Here is a 23760-nt window from a genome sequence, read left to right on the forward strand (position 1 = left end):
TAGGCAGGAATTTGGCCTTTCTTGGTGATGATCAAGGTGATGTGCGATAGAGGCTGTGATTGTTCAGGTTACAAACTATAACGATGGAATGAAAACTGTTTCTAATTATCAACAAGGGACAAAGAGATTAAGTAAAATGGCACCAATAAATAAAAATAAATAGAATCAGTACTCTCGTTCCTCCTGATGTTTTATCTTCACATGGAACAGTAATGCATCTGACTGCTATTGCAAATGCTAGTATGAAAAGCACATCATGTTTCAAGCGACAAAACAATTTGTCTTCCAGAAAACCTGATTTGCCAACAAAGGGCAGCGAATGCCCTCCTGAGGAAGACATGACATCAATGCTGGAGGAACAAAAATATTTACAACTCTGTGAACATCACTCTGCAATTGGGGCTGTGGACTCAGTTTTCTAAGACAAATCTCTAACTCTCTAAGGTGACATTTTCAGATGGAGATCTGGCATCAGTCTAACTTGTAATTTCAAACTTTCAAAAAGAGAGAAATAAAGCTGTAAAGACCAACTTCAGCTACTGCCAGAAGGCATCCCTCTTAGCGCTTGACTTGTCCAAGTGGCATCATTACACTTGATAGAAAGGCTGGAAGTTCAGCGTCTACAAATACTTGATTCTGGTACAGGACTGTATATTTGCATGTTTGTGTAAACAAGAAAAGGGGAAAAATCAAAGGGGTTTGGCACACAATGGCTTTTATATAATAAAAATATGTAAACAGTACTCATCATCAATATGTAAACAGTATGCATCAGCAATATTTCCAAATGTATGCAAATTTCATAACGTTGAGACTTTGCAGTTGAACTAATCTTGCATCTCTTGCTGATTATGACAACTGCTCTTAACCTATCATACGTGACTAATTTTTCAGATAAGCATTAAGGGATTAATGAGATTCAGAATTGTATCTTATTAATTATAACCCCACTTTAATGTGAAGTGTGTACCTAAATCAAATAAGTTCCTTTGATAGTCCATATCTCACCACATATGAATTTATCTGATATAATGTTGCTCGGCTCTCGACAGAGCTGTCAGGGAATAACTTTAGAGGATTAGACCTGTGCTTAGTGCTATGCACTGAGGGGTAGATACCACTGGATTCAAGGAGCACAAACGTGGAATACGTGACCCGGTCCTGCATATGCCGGGGCCTGGAGTTTGCAGCTCGAGCAGCATCAGTAGCACGGACTGCTTGTAATCCCGTCAGGATTCGCGACGTGAATGGGAAGAAAAGAACCAGCACAAATTTTGCCTTTTTTGGGGGTGAAATGTGCCGGGTTCCAGCCGGAGCCATGTCAGTCCCGCTCCGTGCCGTGCCGCCGTGCCGGGCGCTGGGCGGGCTCCGCGGGGCACGTCCCCCACGGGCAGGCACACGCGGACCGCGTCCTGCGGGCTCCCGGCCGGAGCTCAGCCCGCGCTGCCACCCGTGGGGTGCGGAGCGGGTGCGTGTGTGTCAGTGCGTCTGTGTGCGCGGACTCCGCGGGGCCGCCGGGGACAGCGCAGGTGCCGCCGAGCAGGATGGATGCGCCCGGCACACGGACGGCTGCGGGGCTGTGTGGCATCGGTAACTTCACAGACACCGACCTGGGCACGGCCGCCCTGTCCCGCCCGGCTTGGCCGCAGGCAGCGCCTCTCCGCAACGTGACTTTGCTTTGGTTTTGGTTTCTGTAGAGGCTTCTCTCGTTTGTTTAGCAAATCCCGGGCGTGTGTGAGCGGAGCTGAGCAGTTGTCTGCTGCTCGCTTCTCAGGAGGCATTTTACGCGGAAGCATGCTGGCTCGGTCGAACAGACCCAACAGCGACCGCGGGACCGTACTTAGTGGCCGGCCGGTGCAGGGACAGCGTTACCGGCAAGGGGCACGCGGGGGTAAGGGGAGTTTTGGTTTAGAACGAATTTCGTCACGGTTTGACCGCAGCTGTCCTGTCGTGGCACGAAACCGCCGACGGTCCGGGAGGTGTTTCCTGCTACCAGAACCAAGCAACCTGGCGGGCCCTTGGGGATAAATAATTCAAGGGAAGTGCTGTTTTGCTACGTAAACCTTTTGTAAAAGGTGCATTCTTCGCCCAGAAAAACTGTATCTGCCGCTAAATGCAACAGTTCCTTCTGGTGCCGAAACTGCCGCCGCGGTAGGCGGAGGCAAGAGGCGGCCGTAGAGCCCCGGCGGGGCATTGGCAGACTTCACTTGGACTGTTCCAAGAGCTCCGAGTGGCGGAGCAGGGCGAGGCGAGGCGCGGGGGTCGCAGCCGACATGCCGGGGGAGAATTCCTCAATGGCGCTGCCCACGCCCACTCCGGGGGCGCGCGGGACCGCGGGCCACGCCCCCCGCGCACGTGTGGGAGCCCTCGCCGCGCGTTCCCCGCGGGCCGGCCCCGCCCCGCCCCACGCGATTGGCTGCCCGGGCCGCCGCGGGCGGGAGGGGGCGGGGCTATCGCGCCGCGCCGGGCGGCCCCTCCCACGTGCGGCGGCGCGAGCACACATCCCGCACGTAGCCGGCGTATTAATCAGCGCGGGGCCATCTGCCGCCCTCCGCGCCGCGGGCGGGGGCTGCCCGCGCCCTTCCCGCACGCCCCGGGGCGCTCCCGCACACTGCTGGGGCGCCGGCGGCGGTAGCAGCAGCGCGGGGCTTCGGCAGCACCGCCGCTCCCGCAGCGCCGGGCCGCGGTGCGTAGCCGACCCCGCGGCGGCGAAACTTTTACCTCGCCTCACCTGGCCTCGCGCCGCGGCGGAGCCCCTGCCCGGCTCGGCCTGGAGCGGACGGCGGCCCCACGGACATCGCCTTCCAGTGAGCGCCGGCAGAGCAGCGGTGCGCCCGTCCCCGCCGCGCCATGCCGCTGGGACACATCATGAGGCTGGACCTGGAGAGAATCGCCCTGGAGTACGTCGTGCCCTGCTTGCACGACATCGGCTTCTGCTACCTGGACAACTTCTTGGGGGAGGTGGTGGGGGACTGCGTGCTGGAGCGGGTGAAGCGGATGCACCGCGACGGGGAACTGGCCGACGGGCAGCTAGCCGGCCCCAGCCGCGGTGTCGCCAAGCGGCACCTCCGCGGCGACCAGATCAAGTGGATCGGAGGCACGGAGGAGGGCTGCGAGGCCATCAACTTTCTTCTCACGCTGATAGACCGGCTGGTGATGTACTGCGGGAGCCGGCTCGGCAAGTACTACGTGAAAGAGCGATCCAAGGTAAGGGTCCGCGGGGCCCCGACCTCCTGTCCGCCCGCCGGCACGGGCTCCCAGCCGGCCCGACCCGCCTCGCAGCTGCCGGTGGGACCTGCCCGAAACTTTCCACGGCCACTCGCCCGTGGCGCGTCGGCGCTATCGACGGGTGCCTGTGGCTCGGGCAGTCCCGTGGGGTTGTCCCGCAGCACCGCTCCGGGTGGCGGAGGCGCCGTGCGCTGCCTGAGGGACTCCCGTGACGGCAGCCGCTCTCCAGCCCTTGCCGCCGGGTGCGGGGGTCCCGCTGAAAGCGGGGCCGCCCCCTGCGGATCCCTCGCCCCGCCGGTGCCAGCAGCGCTCCGGGGCGGCTCCTCGCAGCTTCCCTTGTTGGGTTTTCTCCGGGCTTTTCGGCTGCCGGACCCCGTCCAGTCCCTTGGCTTTTCACCTGTGTGACACCGGCCATCACTTCGCAGCCGTCCCGGGGGCTGCAGGCGGCTTCTCGCGGTGGGGCTGGAGCCGGCTGCACCCCGGTTCTCCTTGTGCTCGCCCCAGGTGCGGACACGGCGGACCAGTGCGGGGCGTACCCCACCAAAAACGTCTAACCTTGGCTACGTTTCGGGGGGGAGCAAGCTCTCCACACTCTCCCTGGGAACGTACCCGGCTCTGATCCGATTGTTTAGATGTTTTCGCCCATGTATTATCCTGAATAGTTTCGCGGTTCCAACTTTGTCGCCGTTCTACAGCTGAAGAGGTTATCGTTACTGCATTGAGTATGCACAGAATACGGGATGTTTAGTAGTTTGAGCACAGCAAACTTTTGTTTTAAAGGGACAAATTGTTTTTTCTAGGCTTTCTCAGAAATGGAGGGGACACGTATTAGTTTCTTTTCCAATGAAGTTTATGTGCACTTGCAATGCCATTAGTGTGGGGGTAACTTGTCTTTTCTTTCCTTGTCTGTTTTGCTACGGCAAAGTGAACTAGCTTGGAGCTAAGTTTACTTTGTTGTCCTGAATGCTGAAAACATCCTTATTTTTGACTTGACATAGTACATTTCCAAAAGGTCCACTGCTGTTAGAGATATGCCAGAAACAAAAGCATTAAAACTTTTTAAAAATGACAATAGGGACAAGTTAGGCATTTCTCTTGATCCTGACTTGCACTGGACTAACGGCATGTGTGAGCGGTACTGCGATTCCCCCCTGAAAAATGATGAAAAAAGTACAGTGATGTTTACCAGTTGCTTGGGAACACACTGAAACCTGTGCATGCACCCCCACACATTTATACACAGTAGTGTGAATAATAAAGGTTGAAACATTGTTCCTTATGCTTAGCTCTATTGAATTACTGATCGTCAGTTAAAGCTTGGGTAGATATGTTTTAAAATGTGGGTAGATTGGATTTTACTTATTCCTGTTGAGAGCCTTGTATTAGGAGGCATAAATAACCATCCTGACTTGGCACATCTTTAAGGTCATCCTCATCCTTTCTCTGGGTGATTTCTGTTTACTACTGAAAGTGCATTTCTGGCTAAGGGGATGTGTGCAGGGGTGGATATTGAGGGAGGTTATTTAAACGCTGGATTGGTGTGAAAGGAGGCTGTCCAGCCTTTTTACAAGGTATTTGGAAAACAAATCAGCTGGATGAGTGAAGGCTGTTGGTACTGGCTGCGAAGAAGGGTCTTTTGGGCAGTGATTTTGGGTTGTAGAGATGGTTTTAAAACAGAGTTTTGAAGGCATTCTCATACAAATAGTAATAAAAAATAGAACTTGTTTTATAAGTAGGCAGCAAGCTATTTACTGGGAAGAAAGACTTCTGGCTCTTGTGCCTTAATGTGAAAGTTGTCAGACTCCAAACAGCACATGGAAGTGCTGCATAACAGTCCAGGACTGAAAGGGACTTAATATCTCAATATTGTTTGTAAAACCAAATGCAGAGAAATTTTCATCAGTCATTAATAGTAACCAATCCCCTTGTTATAATTATAAATACTGTGGGTATGTGAGGCCCTGGAATAGCAGCTGCTGTCTGTAACTGAGACGTGGGATGCCTTCAGTGGAAGATTATTCCTGTGACTAACAACTGATTACTGCAGTGTGTGCAGGTTCCCACGTTGGTTTGAGACATTTCTACCACTAAACTGTCCCATTCTGCTTATCATCGGAAGTCTTAAGAATGCATACACACAAATCCCAAATTTAAATTCAGTGTATTTTTATTTTATCTGACCGATTATGCATGTAAATGAATGCCCACAAAACTTTCACAGCTTAACATTTGTGGGGATGTGGGGTGTTCATGGACAACTGGACCAGAATATCTTTGTAGGACATGTGCGGTTGTAATTTATTGTTTTGGGATATAGATATTACTCAGAACTAAGGGTTCAGGACAATTTGTTTAAAATGTAAGCCTTTAGGTACATGTTAACTCAATTTGTCATGAAAATGTACTTATGCCATATCAGCCCATCATTATTTAAAGGTTTATACTTTTAATAAGTAGCATGACTTTAGTCTTCAGCGCAAGTGTTGGAAGAAGGTGAGAGATTTGCCTAGTAAATGAATTGATGTCAGATTATATCAGTTTAGTGTGAAGTGCTTCATATTTTTGTAGCTACACAAACATAAGTCCTGAACAACTTTTGTCTAATAAAGGAAATTTTCCTTTCAGCTAAATGAGAGAAACAAGTCAGTTAGGATCATGCTGTTTCCAAATTAATTTCAAGAGCATTTCAAGAGAGTTAAGATTGCATCAAAGAGAACGAACAGAAGTAAAATTTTCAAGGGTACTGGTTTTTCATAGGAGTTGCTGGTTGACATTTGAGGGCTGATCATGAAATGTAACTTTTCATCTTTGCAGACCAGTGATACAAGTCTGTCTTTGGTGAAAGTCGTATTTTAAAATACTGGCTGGTTAAATGATTGAAACATGCTTAAAGGTTGACAGACCCAATGCACTGCTTGTTGGCTTTTGCATTCTCATCAACTAGTCTCCATTTTCTAGTAAGATAATACAATGGTTTCCTTTTTCTAGTAGGTAAATGGCTAAGGCCATCACTGAGGCATAATTGACCCAAGTTCAGTCTCCTCCTCAGAGTGAGAAGATTGATGTCCTTGTGCAGAGGGATGTTCTGGCATGAGGACAGAAGTCACTGTTTTTGAGGACCTGTCACTACTCTGCTGGTGCTTTACTTGGTGGAGAAAAGCTAGTGGGTGTTCCAGGTCAGAAGCAAAGCTGCAGCTTGGTCTGTGAGGCCAGTCACCCAGAGTGCCCTCTGGATCAGGTGATGCTCCAGGCACTGCAGGTGAAAGGGTGACGTGCTGCAGCTTCTGAATCCCCAGGTCCCAAAGTTCCTTCTTGGGGTTAACTGCCATTTGCAGGGGCTTGAGGGGGTGCCCTGTAGGAAAATACTGTACTATAAATTTCTCCTTGAAGACTTGAGAAACGTTTTGGTGGTGGGTGGAGTGTCTTTGGAGCTTTTTTTTTTTTTTTAAGAGACTCTGTGGAGTCTGGGGGCACTTGGAAGTCCCTGATGTGAGGAGGCAGGAGTATGGTAGGAACCAGGTTGTCTGGCTGGTGTGTGGAAATGTTAAAGTGTTAAATTGTTTGCAGTGGGGTGTCTGTGTAATTCATCTGCTGCTAAGAGGCTGTGGTATTGCCCTTTTCTCATTTTGCCTCTGCTGGAGAAGGGCAGCTCTCCCTGTGGCTGTGCAGGGTCCCAGAGCAATGCCATCGGTGCCTGCTGCCCTGCGCTACCTCAGCTGACTCAGTGCTTGACGTGCTGCCAGTGCTGCGTTGGTCCTCACGGCAAGGGGTGGAAGGTACTTTGAACTGGTGTGGCTGCACTCTGAGTGGACTCTGCACCTCGCCGTGAGAGCAGCACGTCCTGCTCTGAGTCACAGATACCCTCTTGGGTACCACCAAGGGCTGAAATCCATGTCAGTGCTGCCACTGGGGATCTTCAGCCCATCTTGCACCTGCTGGACACCAGTGAGTCCTGCTGGTTTGAAAATAAAGCAAGAATTCATAATCTTAAGAGATGCTCTGTGTTGAAGGAAGCCTGTGACTGATGTTTTCAGCTCAGAACAGAACTGCTCGCCTTCAGTGTCAAGTGCATAGCCTGAAGTTTAAAAAAAGCACTGTTTTCAATGTGAGATTAGTTAATCTAGAAGTCCCTATGGGATGTGAACCTCCTCAAAAATGTGCTTCCTCTGCTTGTTGCCATAACACCACCCTGCTCATCCCACCCTGGTGGACCATCTCTAATGGTCACAGGATAAGTAGGTCTTTTGTGGTGACAGTTCATAGCTAGTGAGTGTTTGCTGGAAACCAGAGTGAGTTCTTCTGCCTATCACATGATGGGGTGTTCCTAGGTAGGTTTTGAAATACGGTCTGCATAGCAGGCTGTTATGAAGATATCTGTTCCTGAGGATTGAAGAAATGGATGAGATGTCACAGCAGCAGTTTTACAAAGTCCCTCATAACTCAGGTAAGGAGGTAAGGTATTTTTGCATTTATATATGAAGAAGGAAAAGTGCTGTTCTATAACATTCAAATTCTATCCTTTGCAACTAAAACACAGTGAAATGCTAAATTTTCTCATTTGAAGAGTGAGATAACAGAAAACTTTAGCTATAGCAGGCTGAAGAGCGGTACTGCCTCTTGAGATATACTGGTATGTTACAAAGGTATTTCTGATACTTGGGTAGCAACATGCCTTACAATTAGTTACAATGGGAGGTCTGATGAATACCACCATGCAGAAGAAATATGCATAATTTCTTTCTTCTAATCAAATGCACATGTTCTGCCATAATTCAAGTTCAAATCTGTTCTTCTGGCCAGCTGCCGGCAGAGTCCAGAGCCACTGGAACTGTAAATACAACAGACAAGTCATTTTATGATATGAGACTGAAGAATTCAGCATTGGCACAGATCCTAGTGTGGTTGCTTTGGCTCAGTGTCAAAGCTGATGTTTATATCTGAGTTTGTCAAGCAAGATTAGTTAGTCTGGTTAATTATACACAGGAATGTATAATTTTTACTTGACAATCAGATAAGTATAAACTTGGGCATAATAACACTTGTTTTTGTTCTTCATCAAATTAGTCTCAACGACTTTTGAAACTTTCAAAAGAACTACTTCTCTGAAAGAGGCGCTTGGAGAATCTTTTGGATAAAATCTTCTTTCAGCAGGGACAGGGCATTGGAGAAATGGATCAATATTTTACAGACAGTGATGCACATATCTGTAAGTGGGTTCAGAAGCATGGGAAGCCTCTAGGGAATGGTATTTGAGTTAATACTCAGGTGTTGAAGTTGCAAGCAGCTTGAATTCAGTAGCTGCTGCTATGCATCATCACTCTTAAAAACCTGACTGTAGTGCGCTAGCGAACTTATTCATGGTAGGCGGTGGCAAAAACCTGCTGAGTTCAGTGTGTGTTATACCAGAGCCTTTGGCTGCCAGGTGGCTTTTCTTGGTCTTCCTTTCCCCCTCTTGCCAGAGAAGTCTGTATCCACCCAGCGACCTTTATCACGCTGTGCCAGGAGCCAAAGTCCCAGAGAAAGGCAGAAGGTGGTTAATCCTATAAGTGAAGGGAAATGTCAGTGCTCTCAGGCAATGTATAGATATGAATGATCTGTTTACCCTGAGTTTGTGCATGTGTTTGTGGCATCAGGGCAATTTTTTTTTTTGTTATCTGTAAATTTACAGTCCAGCAGTTCTTTGAGAGTCTTGCTAGACTCTGGTGTTACGCAATGGTGGCAAAGCTGTGACGCTTTCCACAATCTCTCATATATTGGTCATGCATTTTCTGCAGTAACTTCTTATTCATTGCTGTGCCTGCTCTGCTAGCAGTTCTTGCTACTACCATGTCAGCTTTTAATGCCAGGGACTTGCAGATGTTGCCTTACTGGTGTGCTGGCCAATAGCTTGATCACTTGCAAGCCTAAGTATGTGCCACTCAGTTTGCTTTTGTGTGAGGACCCATTGCTCACTGAATGCCGGTGTGACTGTAATAAAGGTGGCATTAAGGCCTCTGTGTATGGGGAGTGTTTGTCCTTTGTACTCATGGGGATGTGTGTGTTGCATCACAAGGTGCAGTATCCTTGGGAAAGCCACTGAGGAAATGACAAGATTCAGAGTTCAGTGCCCTGTCCCGCTGAGCTTGCATTTTGGGAGGGAGGAGAGCTGGCCATGGAATCACGGAATCAATTAGTTTGGAAAAGACCTCTGAGATTCAGTCCATGCTGTGACTGAATACCACCATGTCACCTAGACCATGGCACTAAGTGCCACATCCAATCACCTCCAGGGACAGTGACTCCACCACCTTCCTGGGCAGCCCATTCCAACATCTAATCAGCCTTTCTGCGAAGAATTTCTTCCTAATGATCCTTGCTATTAATATTTTTGTGCCTTTTCCCAAGGTAATTGTTAATATAATATTGATAATTCAGTCCATTTCATACAGTTCATTGCCAAGAGCAGTATATGGTAAAAAGGACATTGATTCTCATAACACTGGTGCAGTACAGGAGGTATACAGGAAAAGTGGCCTGTTACTTTGCATTAAAGATTTCAGCTGTGTCAAGCTCAATGTCTTTGATTTCACAGTAAAATTTCTCTGACTTCCAAATTTATCTGGATGGTGGCTCAATGTAATACAGACTTATCTTGCATGTTGCTTTCTGAGAAATTTGCTTGATTTATTACATGGAAGTATCCTCTTCCATATTGCACAGATTTTTTTTTTAACTTCTTTTCCTGAGGTGGTGGTGGATCAGTACTGCAAGTCCTTCCCATTTGTGGAAGGGATGAGAGAGGAAGGAGATAAAATGCATACATGCTTGGGTCATTGTGGTTCTTAATTAGATAAATGTTTGATGTTTCCTGAACAAACTAAATACACTTAGACGAGATCAATACTTTTATCAAATGTTTCAAGATGACTCTTACTAAGACAAGGTACTTTCTTTTTTGTTTCTCTGAGGTATTCACTTTTTTCTGCTCCTCTTGCAATTGGATTGAGTTTTCCCATTGTGTAGCAGCAGGCCCCATAGCACTCGCCCATCTTGCAGCGGATGGCTTGGGAGAATGAGGCAGTTAGGAAGGAAAGTCTAGGAGTGTTTCTGGTGTTACCTCTATGAAGGAGGATGTGTGTTTACCTCTATGAAGGAGGAGCACACCAGCTTGAGGGAATTTAAAGCCCTGGGTCGGATTTGTCATGACTGTAATCCTTCTGTCACAAAGCTGAAGACTGAAACAACATTGTTAAAAAGCTGCCAACAACATGTCTCCCTAAGCTTCTGTGAAAAGGCTTTATTGGTAAGGTTTTTCGTAGAGGAGCTCTTGGGAAGAGGTGTTTTGGAAATTGCTTCTGGTACCTGTGCCTATGGCTGATGGCTGCTGTGGTGGGCTCCAGGGTGAATAACTGATGCAGTGGTACAGAACTTGGTGGGGCTTGACAGAAGATTTTGACTGATGCATAACACTTTGTAACAGTTTGGTTTAGACCTGTTATTGCTTTGAAAAGACGTTACAGTGTTGGTCAGAAAAGCGAGGAGGTCTCTCTGTTCAGTCAATGAGGTGAAGGAAGATCATGAAGGGGTCTCATGCCAAGTAAGTCATCTATCTCCTGCTGTTTAAACTATTCACAGACACGTCATCCCATCAGCACACCACTCATGATCATTCCTGTGAATGATTTGGAGAGAGCTGTAAGCTCTGTTTCCCCTCCATCACTCACACATATGCATCTAGTATCTCTCGGTGACAGAAAGGAGCTTTTTCCCCTACAGTGATTTTTCTCTTGAAATTGTGCTTTGATAAGATTAGTAGGTGAATAAACTTAGTGCCAACATGCAAAGCACTTATTAGAAAGCAGTTGATTAAACAACCTACTTGTTGCTCTGATTTTTCACAAATAAAATAATCAAAGAGATTTTTGCTGACCATAATGGTTCCATGGAGGCTTACTAAATGTTCATGTTTAGCTACCCAGATAAAAATGAGTAGCCTAAATGACGGGAGTACAGCATAGTACTCTATTTGCACTGACTGGAAACAGCACAGTTTGTCCAAAGCTTTGCAGTTGGAAATGGCAGAGTAACCATGTCTTTTGCCAAACATCAGGAAATTGTATCCTATTTTGTAACAAAAAAAATATCCATTTTGAGTCTTGTATCTATCTAGTTCATGTGAATCCTTTGGTCAAAATAAATAATTTATTTTCTGTACTTTCTTTCTGGACCTGAAAATCCAAACAAGATATGTCTGCATTTTTCCTATCTGTAAGCCATGATATAATTAATCATTGCTTATGTGTTCTTGCACTGTAATTTTTTATACAAAGTGATAAGACAAATGTTTTTTAAATTTTGGCTCCAGTTCACAATTCACATAACTATTCTTTCTTAAAGGCACTTTCAGATCAATGGGACTTCAAGCACATATTCTGGTGCTTGGCTTAGGCTATGCTAGAATATGCTTAGAAAATTTCAGGAAAAGTTGCATATCTTGTGCCATCCCTGGTGTTTGTAAAGTTTTTTTTTTCTTACATTTCAAATGCAGGTAATCTTTTATGTGGTCTCCTGGGAGGCAGCAAGGAGCCTCACTTGATGAAATAGATAGTAGCTATGATTTTTATCTGACCTTTGCAACTGACTGTCTTATAGCAAACTTGTCTTAATACCATTAACAATAGCACTTATTCCAGTAATGCACACAAAGAGAGGTGAGGAAAGCCATATGGAATGGGAAAAGGCTGGGGTGTAAGAACAGTGGGCTTCATGGTGGTGGAGATAGGTGTGGAGCTTCCTGACTGCCTTGGAACTCCAGGGACTGAAGAAAGCTTCTTGCGTAGCCCCTCACTGGACCACGCGGGTAGAAAAAGCAGAGCAGAACAAGGACAATTTGAGAGAGAAGATATTAAAGAAGTAGTGGGAGGAGGGAAGTGTCAATTAGTCCTCAACTTACCTGTGCCTGGGTAGTTAACTTACCTGTGCCTAGGGTATTGTTCTTGCTGAAGACTCTATATGTAACTGCACCCTCCCCTTCTGATTTCCCATAGGAAATCTGGTAGAAGTAGTTTGAAAAGTGGAAAAAGCTTCACCATAAATGCTATAACATGTCCTGCTGTTAAGACATAAAAGCCATGCCATATAAATGTGCATGAACAGGAGAGAGTCCCCCAGAATGTATTGATAATTCTGTTCTTGACAGTATTCACCAGTGTTTCCACCTAAGTAAGTTAACTCACCCTCTGTCATCTGCTGTATGGAGCACGTGCGTGGTGTCTCTGAAGCAGGCCAACAGGACGGGTCACTGCCTGGTTAACTGTTTTATACACTTCCTCCTCATGAAGGAGCAGTGAGAGGATTTGTGAATGCTGGTCCTCATTGCCAGATTTGGTGTAATTCAACATTTCATGGTGGTCAAACACTGAAGTCTCGAAGTTGTGCATTTTACCAAGATATCTGAATGCATAACTTGATGTTTAACTGGTGATGTAAAGGCTCAGTGCAGTCTCACATTTGCACTGGTAATTTCTTGGCAAGAGTAAAAATGTAGTTGACATTTTTTTTGTTTGTTTCTTTACACTTGGATGCCTGCAACTGAAACATTTTTTTTTCTTTTTCTTTGCTGGCACTTGGTTAAAAGCATGTTTCATTACTTGCCATCTGTAGAAGCTACTGCTGCTAGTTATAAGCTGTATTAGTACAATGTTTTGGCTGCAGTTAGAAAAGGCACTGGCTGTGCCAATGCTTACCATAGCTACAGGCAGACATAGTACCTATTTGACCCGCACACTGAAAAGGGCATATGTAACCCTATAGCTCTGCCGCTTCCTCAAGTATCTGTCCTGCCTTCCCCCTCTGTGCTTTCCACCACAGAGATGCATTTGTACCCCATATCTCTAGCAAAGCCAGCTGCAGGATCCCCACCAGGTGGTTTCTTACCCCTGCTCTTACCACAGCCTGTTATGCCTAAGCAGTCACTATCTCTCATGTCCATCCCAGGGAGGAGACAGGGATGAGGGCTGCTTCCTCTGGCTGCCCAAGCAGCTGGCATCCTGGGAGAGCAGCCTCTGTCCAACCTCCAGCTTAGCTCAGCCTTGGCTTCCCCTCTGGTGGCTCTGAGTACATACTAGTCTTGTCACATTGCCTGCCAGAAGAAAGATTATGGAGAGGAAGAGGAAGAAGGAGGGAAGTGAGCCAGAAAGAACACTCCAGGCTTTCTGCATCCTCAGGAAACATCCTGAAGTCACACCAGAGAGACTGCCTCCCTTGCTCAACAGTTGCAGTGCTTCCTGCAAAAACTACCTGAGATGCTATAGAACATTATTGCTGTAAGACTCAGTCCTGAACTGGGCCTTGAGAAATCTCCTAAAGGCTGCTGCTTCAGTGAGTTGTGGTGGTGGGAATGACTGTGTAAGGCTCCAGAGGGGACTGCAGCAAAGCAGAGCAGCAGGTGTGAGCAGGCTGAAACCTGTCAGGCATGGATGCGTCCCTTTGCAGGGCCACTGCCCCAGCAGGAGAGTCGAAGCCTGTGTCAGTGGCCACAACACAGCTGGCCTTTAGGTTGGTTTCTTCTGTCAGGTGGTGGCAGCATAAATCCACGGGAGACGCTTGACCAGTGAATAAAGGGAAGTGGGAATTCAGCAGCCCATGTTCAAATCCAGAATCTAATGTTGTCCATGGCTGGGTTCAGGAACAAACTTCCTTGTTCAGGAGATGAGAGCTTTTGTGGATATCTTTGAGACACGCCAATGTAAGGCTGGCAGTCAGTTTGTGGTGTGTGCGTGTCTGTCTATGCATGCTTGCTTTGCTCAGAGTTGCCGAGTGTCTGTCTACACATACCTTAGTGGTGCGAGTACCAGCTGTGTACATGGTGGAGAGGGAAGGCACTAAAATACTTAAGAAGATTTATATTTGTTTTTTTTTACCAATACATTTTATTGCCTAGCCTTAGAGCAGGAGTACAGTTTTATTATTACAAATTTCCCTTGAATCTGAATGTCTTGTTTCCTTTCCTGCATAGAAGGATGGTGTGTCACTGAATACACATCTGTCCACTTTAACTGAGAGATTACACTGTTGTAAAGTGCACAAGTAGACAGAGCAGTACAACTTTATGTGCAGGCAAAGCCTTAGTGGTAAAGACTACATATTATTGAACCATAGTAGAAATTATTTCTGATGGTAATTTGTTATAGATAATTTTAATTCATTCAAAATCTTATGCAGGATACTGTTATCTAGGCAAGTCCTCTGTAAATGTATGGGTGAGCAAAAGATGTGTGGGTAGTCAGTGAGACTGCTTCCTTCCAAAAATTAACATAGGAGATAACCGGTCTCATCAGTTAGCATTAATTTGGTTTTACTGCTGTGATAACAAGCACTTAAGAGTGTTGATCTCTGTTTATGCAGCGCAGTGATGTCTTAGCATCAGGAGCCCAGACGGCTCTGACAGGGAGGACCCTTGAGGCATATTTGGGGTACCTGCCAAGTGTGGTGGTGCTTCTCTGAGCCCTGCATTCCTCTCTGGCAGTGAAGAGTGTTTTCCACTGAGCCAGAGGGGGCAAAGGAAAACATCTCCCCCAGTGTGGCGCTGCCTCTGGTGTGGCGGGATCAGGCGGGGTCACAAGAGGCGTCCTGCGTGGTGGCCTCAAGGAAGGACTGTTCTTGGCAGCTGGGGCCTCCTGTCCCCTTGGCACGCGTGCTTCAAGGTGGTGGCTCATCACCTCTGCCTGCCAGGATGTCCGGGGCTGCCCCTGATGAGCTCGCGGGAAGTGTTTGAAGTGCTGCATACCAAATGTGAGCCGATAAAAGTCTTGTGGGCTCTGTTGCTCACTTGCCCTGAGCCCACAGGCTAAGAATAAATGGGTAATAATAAGAAAAGGATGTTGGCAGCTCAGGCAGCTCCAACAGCAGCAAAAGTTTGCCTATATTGTGGCTGTCTTTCCTGACCTTTATTAGTGCAACCACAAGAGCATCAAAATATGCAGTTATTTAAATGTTGCAAACGAAAAAAAAAAGTGGTGTAATCCTTTGGGTGACTAGTAGCAGAACTGAAAAGGTCTGAATTGCTGATGAAGAATGAAAGGCTGGAATATTTCAGGAACTGTGAGATTATCTTTCTACCCCACAGATGAGAAATGCTCCTCAAAGGATGTCTGTGCTGGTTACCGGGCTTTTATTCCCTGCTGAGAAACGGAACATACAGGGACAGTCCTTACAGATTTCCTTAATGAGCTTGCACTTATTTATGAATTTGCCTTTCTGCGGGGGTGGTGCTTGTCACGATGTCCCCCAGGGCTCATTACAGGGGATGCTTTCTCCATCTGCATCAATTGCTTGGGATGCTTTCTCATTAGTGCAGCTTGGCCAGGTTTGGCTCTTTGGGGAGAGGAGAGGGCTGAAAGAGTTTTCTGGGTGATGAAAGAGTGGTTCAGCAAAAGGCAAAAATAATCCTAAATGTAATTAGACAGCATTTTTTTTTAAGTGTGGGAGATAAGCCTCTGTGCCTGTGTTTGCAACACAGGAGGGAGGAACAGCTCAGTAAGAACGAGAGCCGAGAAGTGCCTTGAGCGGCTGTGTGCTCGCTGCCTGTGTGGGTTTCCCCTCTTCCCTCCGCAGCCTCTGTCTGAAGTGCACTCTGGAGTAAAGTTTGCATTTGATCGCCGATCGCCTCACGCTCCGCACGTAGCACTGTCGTTAAGCCATCATCCCGCTGGCCCCGAGCCAGGGCTCCGAGGCGCAGGGGCGGGCGTCTCTCTAAACTGAACAGCCTTTATTGATACATCGATGCACTGCGCATGTTTACAGCTGCTAATTGGAGACTTAATCTGAATATCCTTGACTGAACTAATTCACTGGCAATAGCCTTTTAAATTTCAGGTCCTGCCATCATGGTATGCCTGCTCTTCGCAGCACGCTAATCGCTTCTGGAGCGGTGCTGCCGCTGTGTGCGTGCAAGGCACGACGACCCAGTAACAACACAGACCAAAGTGTAGTTTTAGGTCAGAGGAGGTTGTAAAATAAAAATCTGGCCTGATTCTGCACTTGCAGAAGACGAGAGAAGGACTTGAATTACTGGAGAAAAGTGTTAATTGACATGCGCACGGGCATATGTAGATTAATTAAGCATACAAAGAAATAATTAATTCTTTTAATTACTACAACAGGCAAAGATGCTCACTGCAAGGACAGTTCTGATCCTATGGCAGTTTCAGATTTGTTTCCTTAACTTTCAGTGTTCTGTTTTCTCTGTGCTGTGCCCAGAGGCTGAATACAGAGAATTTGGGTGGTGGTCTGAAAGCAGTGCTGGTTTCCTTGGCTTTTTTAAAAATGAGAGCAATGTAGACAGTATACAGTGGTAGATGAATGCTTGGAACTCTTTTGTCCTTGGAAACCTGGAGAACTTCTTCCATGCTCAGATCCTTTCAGAGTTTCTGAATTGTCCCTTGACTTTTGGATCCTGTAGGATCCCAGGACATATCCAGCAATGGGAACAGCTCAGCAGAGCTCACTGCTGTCTCCAAAGGCTGGTCCACAAATGCTCCCTGTTCTCTTGACGGTTGCAGATGGCTGCTGCCCACATGAGGCACGGCTGTTTCCTGCCTTCCCATTTCACAGTGGCACTGCTCTGGCAGCCAGCTTGAACTTGAAGGGCATCCAGATTTATTTCTAAGCATGTGTTCTGTTAAAGAAAAGAAAAAAAAGTAGTCACAGGCTGAAACAGTCCTTCATATTAATAGGTTATGAAAAACTAAATTTTGTTGCCAATTATTAGGAGAGCTTCTTAAGCCCCATCACAGATTCATTTAACAGGGAGCTCATTTTTAAAGCAGCATCAATCTGTGATCTGGCTTCCTTACAGACACCTTCCATAAGATTTGAAAGCTTATTAGAGGCTCCTTGAGCTACAACTAGATAACATGCCAGTCATCAATAGCTGTGTGGCATGGAGGTAATCCATGAACAGAGCTTTCATGGGTAGCTCTTTTTTCTACCCTTATTTCTTAAGAAGAAATGTAACAAGCAGGAACAGTTTTCGATCTTGCAGTAATGAGAATATTATCAGGTAATAAAAGACTGTTGGTTGGTAAGCAAAAATAAACCAGTGTCTTAGCATTTTCTTCCTGCAGATGAGAGAATAGTCTTTCCCACAATTCCCACCCTCAGGTTGTTCCTCAAAAAATTCTTTAAAAAGTGCCTTTATGTATCTGCAAGCAACAAGCAAGCTGTGGTGCATGCAAAAGACTAAATAAGAAAGGAGAGATGAGGTTTCAGCTCCTGGAAGATCTAAATCTGATTATCAACCTTGCATGTAAGCAAGGAGAAGCAAGTACCAAACCACCTGGTGGAAGTGCTATCCATGGAAACAGGACTTTTTTATACAGTTACAAGTAATAGATTGATTGAAGACTGATAACCAAGTTATGCTGAGGAAATGAGGGACCAGTTTCTCATGCAATACTGCCACTGAAGCCCATTTCATGTGTTGCTTGACTGAAGTAAGCAGAATTTTACTCCCTCTTGGAACTGGTGATTCCCTTTCCAACAGGCACTACGCTAATGTCTTTGTTTTGTTGGTGTTTCAGCATAATTTTTTCCCTCTGTTCCTTCCCATCTCTATAGAGTGTTAGGTTAGACCAATGTTCCCAGTTCATGCTTCAGTATTGCAGTTGAATATTTTAACTTTCATAAATTAAACAAACTAATATTTAATAATGTTCATGAATATTTTATACTTAACCATTATAAGCTATGCGGCAGAAAACACCTGGGTGCAATTGGGTGCAATAAGAAATTACCTAAGAAACACCCCATGGTGTTTGTGTGTCAGTCAAGCCTCAACTGAGAATCTCTTGCCTTTGATCATGAAATGTCAGACTACTCATGTTCTTTTAATGTAGAGCATGCTGGGTGCTTTTCCCTTTCTGGATGTAAAGACTGTGCACATCTATGAACTAGAATCAGGTTGAGTGCAATATACATTCAAAACCAAGACAATCAAGTGAATCCTGGTAGTCCTAATACCCTGGAGGACTGGTCAAAAGTGATTTTTGTTTGTCCTCAAGTTCAGAACTAAGAACCACATCTTGGGCTAAAATTTGGGACCTTCTGACCTGGTGTCACCACTGCTTCCTATTAAGCAGTGTTCATTTCTACTTATAAACATCTTCCATCTGAGATATTTTCTGAAATGTTCTGTTCCAAGTATCAGGCTGCTCTAGCATTGCTTATTTTGTTAATCATGTCTCACAGCATGATCTTGGCCATCAGCTAAGAGAACTTGTTTTTCTGCTTGCTAGAAGCACTGGGAGGCAGGGAAAGATCCTCTCAATGCAACAGTTGTTTTTTATCTGCCTTCAAACTTTGCTAGTGTCTTGCAGTTTGACTTGCAGATTTCTCTGGCTGACTTGAGTGTAATACTTAGACTGAATGATAGCTTATTTTTGCAAGCTTCTGTGCAACATGGAATTTACTAACGATTCCTGGGTCCTTACTAAAGCTGGTAATTGCTGCTTGTTTAACTTGTGGTTGATTTGCACCCTCTTGGGCAAGCTAACATCCCTGAAAATAACAGGGCAGAAGCTTTAGTCTTGATGATTTACTTTCCATTTTCCAAATTTTGTAGGGTTTAATTTTTGACTGTTGACTAGACTACCAGAGCATTGGTCTTCATATGGTGGTGTGTAAGTGTGACTCCAAAAGCATGCATCTGGATATCAGTTTTTAACTATCCAGCTGTTGTGTAAGACAAACTCTTCTTTTTTAACTTAGAAAAGGGGAGTGTTGCAAAAATTTTCTGAGTGTTTACACTGGGAAGTTAAGCCAACCAACAGCCATTGTAATAGATTGTATTGAAAAATAAAAGATTAGGTACATTCCTGCTAATTACTGCATACTATAGTAAGTTTGATTAGTTTAGGTTTGGAGATTGTTGATGAAGAGAGGAGTTGCTTCCAAAAATGGAGTGTGCTCTTCTGGACACAATAGCCAAAAGTGTAGGAAGCATTTTTTACTAACACTTCATGTGCACACCTGGTAAATGGTTTGATTATTGTTATCGAGCCTCTGGCTTTTGTAGCTGGACTGTGCACTAAACTGGCAGATACCAGTGTTCACAAATTACCTAAATTAAGTCTGGGTCACGCATCTCATCTCCTGTTTCTTGTTTGCTTTAAATGAATCCAAAAGTACTGCTAACAGCTGGAATCCCTGCTGAGGCCAGCTTGATCTGCTCTGGAGCAGCTCCAGCCATTGCTCTGATAAAGCTTGATATCGTTTCAACAGTCTCTAGGAGGACCAGAATGATTTCCCTTCATTGTTTAAGGTTTCATTCAAATATTCGCTGTGCCAGGATCTTTCACTTCTGCTTTTCTTCTTTTGCTGCTGCTACTAGAAAACTTTTTTCTCTTTGCTTTTCTGAAAGTTAAGCTATAGTGTGGCCCATGCTTTAGGATTATGTGGGAATTGTTCCACTTAATCTCCAGGGATGGAGTGTTGGAGTTGCAAAAGTTGCACACTGTAAATAAATAAATTATGCATCAATGTTGGAGACAAAGCACACGTTCTAAGAGAACATATTATGTGGGGGAGGCCAGGGGAAACTCTGGCCTTCTGCCTAGATTTCCATAGTAAATAAAGCACTTAAATCCCTTTCAGGATCTGCCCCTCAGTCTGCTGTACAGTAGCTTGTTGTTTGTGACATTAAAAATAGTAGTAATATTGGATTGATTTTTAGGCAGTTCAGTAATCTTGGAATAATGACTACTCTCCAAAGAGAGACTTAAGATCACCATAATTTTGTGTTGTACATCGACTTAAAAACAAGGTACTGTCGGTCAGCGAGGCTGTATTCCTGTCCTGCATCATCCCCCTGGTGTGGTGAGCAGGGCCGTGCCGAGCTGGGCCGAGCTGGCGCTGTCGGTGCCCGTGCCCTTGGCAGCGGCTGTGCCACACCCAGCTCCAGCACAGCCTTCCTCCCTGCCCGACGGTCGGAATCACCCCCTCTCCTTGGTACTCTTAGCTCTCAGGATGTGTTGGGTTTGCAGGGCAAGGTTTTGGTAGCTGAGAGGCTATCAGGGTTTTTTTGTGAGAAGCTGCCAGAAGCTTCTCCCGTGTCTGAAAGAGCCAATGCCAGCCGGCTACAAGATGGACCCATGCTGGCCAAGTAGAGAACTTGGGAGTGAAGTTGAACTTGGGAGGAAGGGAGGGGTAGGGGGAAGGTGTCTTAAGGTTTGGTTTTATTTCTCACTATCTTACTCTGATTTGATTGGCAATACATTAAATTAGTTTCCCCAGGTCTAGTCTGTTCTACCTGCAACAGTTACTGGTGGGTGATCTCTCCCTATCCTTATCAACCCATGATCCTTTCATTATGCTTTCTTTCCCTGCTCAATTGAGGAGGGGAGTGATGGAGTGGCTTCAGGGGCACCAGGGTCATGTTTCCCAGTGTTTGAAGATCCGTTTTACAGAAGGTTACTATTTTAATTGTTAGACCTGATGCAGCTCACTGCATGTGGGATGGGTGAAGGTGCACCTGCATGAGATGCTGTGCTAGTAACTGGGATGGGGGGATGCACAAACTGGGTTATCCTCACCAATGAGGGCCCAGCTTCCTCAGACCATTATTACATTGCAGATACAGCTGACTTGTGGTTTCCACCAGACTTATGCCCTTAACATGTTTCGAGCACTATGCTCTAGTCTGGCCCTTACTGCCGTTTTCAGGCTGATAGTGAAATGCAGTGCAGCTCTGGAGCCATTTGTAACAGCAGAATGACAACATAGCATATAGGATCTACAGCAAGGCATCTACCTAACTGCCAGGTGTGATGGAAGAGGGCTTATTACCTGGAATTAAAAGTATTTGCTTTTATTTAGCATAATGTGCTGACCATACAGGCCACTAGTCTCTAGGCATCTTTGGCCTGAGGTGTGGAGAGCGGGCCCTGGTGACTTACTGCTGCCTGCAGGTACTGTTCTGGTGCTTGTTGTGGTAAGGAAAGTTAATGCATTCGTTGCTGACTCCTATGGATAGGTTTTGTTCTTGGTAGCAGAGGGTTCAAGGGATCCACTGCGCTGGCTGGCAGTAGCTTCTGTGCTACTGTTTGTTGGCACAGTAAAATTTCCTTGTTGATTAAACTGTACTTGGTCATGTCCCTTGAGAACAGTGTGCCTTTCGCATGTGCTTGGAAGAAGAAAACAAGAATTCTGGGGTTCCTAAATAAAAATTTCTTAGTAAGGCCTATACTGTCAATCTCCAACTATCAATTACATTATGAACTGCGCATATCAAATCATTGGAGCAGATCATGCAAATGGTGCACAATTAAATAATTCTGTGGCACAGGCATGTAAAATACTGTTACATGTGAAGTTAGGTTTTATTGTCTGAAAACATGGAAAAGTGGATGGGTAAAAAACTGGTTGGACTTGGAGGGTCATGGTCCATCAGACCTCTTATACCTGGAGGCTGCTACCAAATGGGGCACCACAGGGATCTATCATGGAACCTGTTATGTTAAACAACTTTATTTATCAGCAACCTGAAACAGATGGCAGAGTGTACTCTTCAACTGTGCAGAAGACACCAAAGTGAGAGGGACCAGTTGATGCCCTTGAGGGCAAGGCTGCCACTAAAAGGAAACCAGATAGACTGGGGAAACAGGCCAACAGAACCTTATGAAATTAAACATGGGTGAATTTGACTCCTGCACCTGGGAAGGAAGGGCCCCTTGCAGAAGTACAGGTTGGGGGCTGCCAGGAGATCTGCTCCCCAGGGGAACCTGGGAACTCTCAGCTCATCCTGGTGGACAGTGAGCTGAACTTGAGCCTATGGTGTGCTTCCTGCACAACTTATTTATGGGAGCACAGCACACAGATTGAGGAGTGATAATTGCTCTCTCCTCATCTCTGCAGAAACCACATCTGAACACTATCTGCAGTTTTCCAGCTGAATTTAGTCCATCATTTCCCATCACTCTTGCTGCTAATACTGGCAAGCAATCTGGAGATGTCAGGGGACTGGGAACAAGACTTCTATTGCAACAGCTTTAGGGGTGATTGGTATCACTGCCAAGTAGCCCCAGTAGTGAAGAGAGACTGAGACAAAGATCTAGTACCCTACCAGCAGTCTCACCTGCTCTTGCCCGCATTCTGCTTAGGCTGCTAATTAAATCAACTAAGTTTAATATGTTTTTGCTGTAAAAACCTTTTAAGACCTGTTGATTGCCATGTGGTTTGGAGTAATTCATGTTAGGCTTATCTCATCATTCAAGGTGAAATTTAAACCATGAGTTAAGTGATTGTATCAGCAAGTCTGAGGATGATCAAAGAGAGAAATGCTCTGAAAGCTCTTTGGTTAGTTCTGTGGCTCAGTCCATGAAAGCAAACATGCACTGTCCTGTGCAAACACAGCGCAAAGGAGTTGCAGCTTTTTGCAGACTTTGCTCTATGGAGTTTTACCAACACCTCCTGGGGACCACTCACTTTGAGTTGCACACAGGAGTGAATATGACAGTGACTGGAAGATATGAATAGAGGATGATGGTGGTAGTAAAGCATGACATCCTGGGATTGCTTTCTACTTTCATTATGACTGGAAAATCTGTTTTGCAATGACTGCTTATCTGTAGAAACCGAAGAAAATTTCAGCTGAAACTGCCTCAAAGTCACGTTGCTTGTAACAAGCTTGTACCATGCATATTAGTGCTCTGGTTTCATTTTCTCCCTTTTATTTTAGTGTATTTATTGTGAATTATGAGGGGTATTTATTTTCCAGTTTTGAATTTCACACTGGCTGAGCTGTCCTGTGAAAGACGTTTGTGCAAAGATACCTTCAGGTGATGTCTGCTCTAGATTTTGGATTGATCATCTGAAAAATAGTGGTGGTGGAAGGATGCTTAGCAAATTAAAACTGAATGTAGGCATCTTGTAGAATTAATTATTTTACAATCTGCATATTTCAGGCTATGGTTGCTTGCTATCCTGGAAATGGAACTGGGTATGTTCGTCATGTGGACAATCCAAATGGTGACGGGCGCTGCATCACCTGTATTTATTACCTGAATAAGAACTGGGACTCCAAGGTGAGTAAGCCATGGGGTTGAGGCAGAACAGGAAGGAAAAACTACTTCAGAAACAGAGTTTTGGAACTGTCTGTTGTTTCTGTGAACTCTGATGAACTTCTGAGTTGCTGGTCCATTCTTCATCTCTTCTTTTTTTTTTTTTGTCTGTTTTTGGCAACGCTTTGGATGTAAGAATGTGAACTGTTTCCTTATCGTCCTCTCTCCCATTCTACACACATACTGTTTTGTTGCTGTAGGATAAAGCTATAAGCACTGAGCTGTATGCTCTTAACACTTTGCTTAGAGGAAACAGCAGAAAAAGAAAATCAATTCACTACAAAACAAATGGATTGTGGGAGTAGCGTAAAATGACGACCCAATTTTGTGACTTTATCATTGTTGATACTTCAGATTAACCCATAGAAGATATTCTAGGCAGTTCCCTTTTCTTATTTATGAAGCAGTGGGGCTTAGGAAGAGGAGCAAACATGGT

The 23760-nt window shown here is 45.5% G+C and overlaps 1 protein-coding gene across 1 annotated transcript in view; it reads left to right on the plus strand.

Moving 5' to 3' along the window:
- The first annotated feature begins 2589 nt into the window (after positions 1-2589).
- EGLN3 (egl-9 family hypoxia inducible factor 3) overlaps positions 2590-23760 on the plus strand; it is a 28020-nt gene continuing 6849 nt past the window's right edge. Inside the window, exons 1-2 of the mRNA XM_053981244.1 lie at positions 2590-3207; positions 23169-23288. Coding sequence (XP_053837219.1) covers positions 2851-3207; positions 23169-23288 — 477 coding nt within the window. The 5' untranslated portion in view covers positions 2590-2850. The remainder of the gene's footprint in view (positions 3208-23168; positions 23289-23760) is intronic.

Source organism: Vidua macroura, chromosome 6 (assembly GCF_024509145.1).
Source record: "Vidua macroura isolate BioBank_ID:100142 chromosome 6, ASM2450914v1, whole genome shotgun sequence".
Taxonomy (NCBI): Eukaryota; Metazoa; Chordata; class Aves; order Passeriformes; family Viduidae; genus Vidua; species Vidua macroura.